This window comes from Indicator indicator, chromosome Z (genome assembly GCF_027791375.1).
Source record: "Indicator indicator isolate 239-I01 chromosome Z, UM_Iind_1.1, whole genome shotgun sequence".
Lineage (NCBI taxonomy): Eukaryota > Metazoa > Chordata > Aves > Piciformes > Indicatoridae > Indicator > Indicator indicator.
In genome coordinates, this window is record NC_072053.1 from 44732210 (window position 1) to 44738520 (window position 6311).

Sequence of the window (6311 nt, forward strand, 5' to 3'; positions counted from 1 at the left end):
AGAGCTAGCTCAGACTGACGGAAGCGGCCGCTCGGCAAACGCAGCTGCCGGCATTGACTCTCGCCGGTCCCCGGCGCAGGGCAGGGGCTGCAGTCAGCTGCGGCTGCTACCCGCCGGCCGGCGAATCCCGCGCCCCAGCCCGGCCCCGACAGCATCTCGGCGGCATCCCGGCGGCTGCAGGTGTGGAGCATGCAATCGCCGAGCCTCTCGAGGCTCCCGCCGAGCTCACCGAGCTGGGGAGCCCCAGTCCGCCCCTGCCCGCCCCCGGGGAGGTGGGTAAGACCCCGGGCCCTCTTACCTGCGCGGCGGTGAGAAGCCCTAGGGCGAAGAAGGAGGCAGCGGTGCCCCGGGCCATCGTGCTGTCGTGGCGCTCCGGAGTGCCGCACCGGGAGGACCGCACGCTCCACGCCTGCCGAACGGCCACCTCTGCGAGCGGCGCGGGGTCCGCGGCCCCTGCGAACCCCGCAGGGCAGGGAGGTGCGCATGGGCGCGGCACCCCGCTGCCGGGCTGAGGGGAGAGGCGGAGAACCACGGCCGCTGGTCCGCCCCCGCCTTCACCGAGGATCCCTCGGGGCTCGGATGGAGTGTGCAGAACGGAGGTGCGCGACGCGCAGGCAGACGTGGGCCGGGCAAAAGGACTCACGGGCGGGACAGGGTGCTCATGAACGAGACGCTCAAGCAAGGACAAGCTCGCGGGCGGGTATGGAGTGCTGAAAGCAGCTAATAGGGCACTAAGACAGAGACAGCATTCTGGCGAGGGATGGGACGCGCTGGCAGATACGGGCCATACAGGCAGGCAATGCATGCAAGGATGGGGCACAATGGCACGAATGAGCAGTGCAGGCAGAGATGGGACATGCAGGTAGGTGTAGCTAAATCAGGAACAATGTACATTAGCAAGAGTGGGATGCAGTGGCAAGCACAAAGCAGACATAGGCAGTCATGCAGGCATAGGGTGTGCATATCCTGAAATTACTCCCCTCGTGCCATGGTGCACTGGTGTGCTTTCTTTGATGTTCTTGCCTACTAAGTCTATGAGCATTTCTAGGACACGTAATCTGAACTAATGTGCTATGTCTCCGGAAGTAAAGGCTTCAGGTGTTTGGCCTGGAGAGAGAAGGTTCTTTCTACAGCTCTCTCAGCTGACTTCAAGCCTTCACTGGAACATGTTGGCTAGTACCTGCAGCATCTGCTAGTAGAACATTCAAAATGCAAGCTGTGGCAATCAAAGCCAAACCTCAGCCTGGATAAATTTGGTTTGGCCACTTGTGAAAATTCATGGCAGCTCCTGTAAATCTCTTGCAAAAGCACAAGAAAATGTATTGTTATTACATAGATTTTTAAAGCTCCCACCATAAACCTATTCAAATGCTCTGTAGCATCCAGGCACATGTATTTGCATACTTGCATTACCCCTGTAAAATATACACCTTATTGAAAAGCCAGGTAATTCATACAGGAACCATAAATGAAACTGTATGCTGATGAAGCAGCATGTACATGGACTAAAGGCTGCCATTTTTCACCTCATCTTTTTTGTGTGTTATGTCAGCCATTGTTGAGAAATTATTTTCCCTGTGCAGAGAAGGCATGTTGGACTTGAGTCTCAGCTCTGCACATGAAAACATAACAGCTTGTCTATGTTGAGATTTATAATCTATTTCATCTAATAACTCTACAACTAGTTATGTAAACAGAAAGGCTATGGCTAACATTTTAGAAATGCTCTTTCAAGCACAGCTACATGAAGCACAGTAGCTTGAATTGAAAAGTGCTAGTCAAGTACAAGTACATCTAGGAATAATCTATGAATATACATGACACAGATGAACTAATGGAATATTTGTTTTCTTTCTAAAGACATACAGTTGAGCAAAGATGTAAACATCATGGAGTTCTTTTTATTAGCACATGATTGTAGAGGTTAACGCCCATGTGTGCATGGTGTGGTCTAATATGGGTCATTAACACTGCATGATCCATGAAACATAATTTGGCTGAACAAGACATCCAATTAGTCAAGAATGAGCTGTTACAAATTACATTGTACAGGCTGTGCTTATCTTTCAAGAAATGAGCAGAACATTTCCTGGCATGATTCTCTGAGAGGCCTGAGAATTCAAGGGAAAACCAAGTTATATGGTAATTGTCAGGAAATGTTTCAATGACAATTGTTTCTATTTACCGTATTAATTCTGTGTTATTAATGTACAAAAGATAAGATTTCTCTGTTTTTACAGTGACATAGTAGCTACGGGTCATTTTACACTCCTTGTCTATTGGAAGTGTACCCTTGTTGGCTAGCAGCAATGTCATTAAAAAAAAAAAATGCTGCTTTTCTTTCAGTCTAGAAAAATGGTAGAATCATTCATTAATGACTAAGGGTTAAAAAGAGCCCTGTGAAAGTGTCTTCCCAGTGGACATGAAGACATCTGACAATAATATTTTTAACTAGAGAAGAGCTTCACAGAATCACAGAATGGTAGGGATTGGAAGGGACCTCTGCAGATCATCTAGTCCAGCCTCCCTGCTAGCCTAGATCAGGTTGCACGGGAAAGTCGCCAGAGAAGGAGACTCCACAAATTCTCTGGGCAGCCGGTTCCCATGCTCTGTCACCTTCAAAGCAAAGAAGTTTCTCCTTAACAGAAATTAAAGAAATATGTAACAGAACTTAAAGAATTGTGCTTTTTATTCTTTTTTGAGACTCACACCAATTGTCAGGCAGAAGATATAAAAACTACACTATCATCAGACTGGAGGTATGAGAGGACTTAAGAAGATTTAATATCTTTCAAGATCTAAGAAAAGACCAAGTCTTCATGTGTAGGGAGGGAATGCACATAAACGAAATTTCCTAAGGACTGACTCTCCTTGTTCAGAAAGAGACAAGCTAATGACTTTGAAGTAAGTTTTAGCATTAGCCAGCTTAACAAGGATATGCTTTTCTTCACATTTAGAACACAGGCAGTGTGTGCTCTTAGATGATTTAACTTTTCCCTTCCAGCAACATTGTCTTAGTATTACAAGATAGGATTGCTCTGTGTCTCTGTTTCCTAGGTAACTTTGTTATTTCTTGCAGAAATTGCAATGTGTGTTTAAACACAGACTTGCAACTCTGAATTTAGATACAGCCTCCAAGCAGGCATAATATACGATAGCTTGATGTTAAATTAAACATTTGAGGCTCTAGGCATTTTTCTATATTGTTCTGAGAACTACACAGCATGTTTGGCCAAAATGCTTTTCTGCATTACAATAGTGATGTCCCGCCACATTCAGTATTTCTGCACAATTAATTCCAGAGGCCTGGGATTTCCAGCAGCTCAGGAACTACGAAGGAAGCTGCATTTCCATTTAGCTACTGCTGGCATTAGTAGAACTTTCATCTCTCCTCTCCTCTCCTCTCCTCTCCTCTCCTCTCCTCTCCTCTCCTCTCCTCTCCTCTCCTCTCCTCTCCTCTCCTCTCCTCTCCTCTCCTCTCCTCTCCTCTCCTCTCCTCTCCTCTCCTCTCCTCTCCTCTCCTCTCCTCTCCTCTCCTCTCCTCTCCTCTCCTCTCCTCTCCTCTCCTCTCCTCTCCTCTCCTCTCCTCTCCTCTCCTCTCCTCTCCTCTCCTCTCCTCTCCTCTCCTCTCCTCTCCTCTCCTCTCCTCTCCTCTCCTCTCCTCTCGTCTCCTCTCCTCTCCTCTCCTCTCCTCCCCTCCCCTCTCCTCCCCTCCCCTCCCCTCCCCTCCCCTCCCCTCCCCTCCCCTCCCCTCTCCTCTCCTCCCCTCCCCTCCCCTCCCCTCTCCTCTCCTCCCCTTCCCTTCCCTCCCCTCCCCTCTCCTCTCCTCTCCTCTCCTCTCCTCTCCTCTCCTCTCCTCTCCTCTCCCTCCCTCCTCCCCTCCCTCTCCCCTCCTCCTCCCTCCCTCCTCCCCTCCCCTCCCCTCCCCCTCCCCCCCCTCCCCTCCCCTCCCCTCCCCCTCCCCTCCCCCTCCCCTCCCCCCCCTCCCCTCCCCTCCCCTCCCCCCTCCCCTCCCCTCCCCTCCCCTCCCCTCCCCTCCCCTCCCCTCCCCCCCCTCCCCTCCCCTCCCCTCCTCCCCTCCCTCCTCCCCTCTCCTCCCCTCCCCTCCCTCCCCTCCTCTCCCTCCCCTCTCCTCTCCCCTCCTCCCTCCCCTCCCTCCTCCCCTCCCTCCCTCCCCTCCCTCCCCTCCCCTCCCCTCCCCTCCCCTCCCCTCCCCTCCCCTCCCCTCCCCCTCCCCTCCCCCCTCCTCTCCTCCCCTCCCCCTCCCCTCCCCTCCCCTCCCCCCCCTCCCCTCCCCCTCCCCCTCCCCTCCCTCCTCCCCTCCCCCTCTCCTCTCCTCTCCTCTCCTCTCCTCTCCTCTCCTCTCCTCTCCTCTCCTCTCCTCTCCTCTCCTCTCCTCTCCTCTCCTCTCCTCTCTTCTCCTCCCCTCCCCTCCCCTCCCCTCCCCTCCCCTCCCCTCCCCTCCCCTCCCCTCCCCTCTCCTCCCCTTCCCTCGCCTCCCCTCTCCTCTCCTCTCCTCTCCTCTCCTCTCCTCGCCTCTCCTCTCCTCTCCTCTCCTCTCCTCTCCTCTCCTCTCCTCTCCTCTCCTCTCCTCTCCTCTCCTCTCCTCTCCTCTCCTCTCCTCTCCTCTCCCCTCCTCTCCTCTCCTCTCCTCTCCTCTCTTCTCCTCCCCTCCCCTCCCCTCCCCTCCCCTTCCCTCGCCTCCCCTCGCCTCTCCTCTTCTCGCCTCTCCTCTTCTCGCCTCTCCTCTTCTCGCCTCTCCCCTCCTCGCCTCTCCTCGCCTCACCTCTCCTCGCTTTGCCTCCCCTCGCTATGCCTCGCCTCACCCCACCTCACCTCACTTCCTCTCTATTTTCCCTTAGCCATTTTCCATCTCCTAAAACAAAGCTAAGAATTTGTTTGCTATGTATGTGCATCAATCAGATTTCACCAGTTATTCCAAAGATGATCTTCCAAGTCCTCAGAATCAGACTCCTTCAGTAATTGTTTCAGAGTAACAGAATATAGTAGTGAAGTAGTAAGCTGTAAAGAAGTAGTAAAACAAAGTCACAGAAATTCATGAATCATCATAGAAAAAGAACAAATTATACACAAATTTAAACATTAGAACTACTTTGTATAGAAAGAAACATTATATTGGTACAGTAGTAGAAACTCACCAATGGATTTATCTTTCTATATTGAAAGTTTATTCAAAGCAGTTCAGAGATAAAGAAACCAGACTGAATTAATTGAATGAAATCTTGAAGCATGAACACTTAATCTCTTGATTTTGGCCTGTTAAAAACTCAGAATTTGACAGCATTTATTTTTCTTAACTTACACAAAACGACTTTCCAAAGTGTTAAAAACTTACACAGCACAGCACAGCTTCAGTGTATTGGGGTAGTGTTGTTTGGAATACTTGCTTGTTTCATGGAAGAAAACCTGTTCTTTATATAAGTGCTCCCATCAGAGACTTCATCTAAAACACTTAACATTCCAAAGTATAATAACACATATAAACTCTGTTGGGTGAGGCTTTCTGGGTGAGGCTTAACCAGCTATACAAGATCTAGGATTAATGATAATAAAAAGTTGTTGAAATTGCCATAGAAGGTTTGTAGACGTTACCAAATCACTTACCATCTGCTGCTCCCCAAAGGATACAGCAGGAGATATTTAAAGTACTAAGATACATAACATTTGTCAAAGAGGGAGAATTATGCACAAGTTATTTCTGATTCCCTTAATACTTTGTCTGTAGCTTCAAAGTCTCTATACTTGTCACATATATTGTACGGATAATTCAGACTACATTTGGTAGGACTATGATTTTTTTTCAAGGATCTATGCTGATTTTTTAAAATATATTTACTTTATCCAAATAAGGAAGCCCCAGAAGTGGAAGTCAACAATGATGACAAAATATGTGGTCACATCTGCAGTAGGAAGTGCTGTTCCAGGACAGCCTTTTTTTGCAGTTCTCCATAGTCATTTAGGAAAAAGGGATGGTGAAGCAAAACAAATCTCCAACTCCCTTGACTTGTGAATGCAGTCTGTGATGCCAGACAGTATACAGACCCAAACTGATGGACAGAATCCAGCAGGTTTCAAAATTACTTGCCAGTATTCTTTTACATAGGGTAAGGTTGATCCATCCCAGGAGAAGTGCTGCAACATCTCAGGGAAGGAAACCTCTCCTTGACCTGTTTAAATATCTGTTACAACCTGTTCTTCAACCTGCATCTGCAATCTTTGGTCTCTTCAGGTGCTGGAGGAAGAGACAGGTGATAGTAAAACTCAGGCACTTTTTTCCTTTTCATCAACTG

The 6311-nt window shown here is 49.3% G+C and overlaps 1 protein-coding gene across 1 annotated transcript in view; it reads left to right on the forward strand.

The window, feature by feature from the left end:
• The first annotated feature begins 483 nt into the window (after window positions 1-483).
• Window positions 484-6311, forward strand: part of ADAMTSL1 (ADAMTS like 1) — a 198913-nt gene continuing 193085 nt past the window's right edge. Inside the window, exon 1 of the mRNA XM_054397580.1 lies at window positions 484-700. Within this exon, the coding sequence (XP_054253555.1) occupies window positions 484-700 (217 nt within the window). The remainder of the gene's footprint in view (window positions 701-6311) is intronic.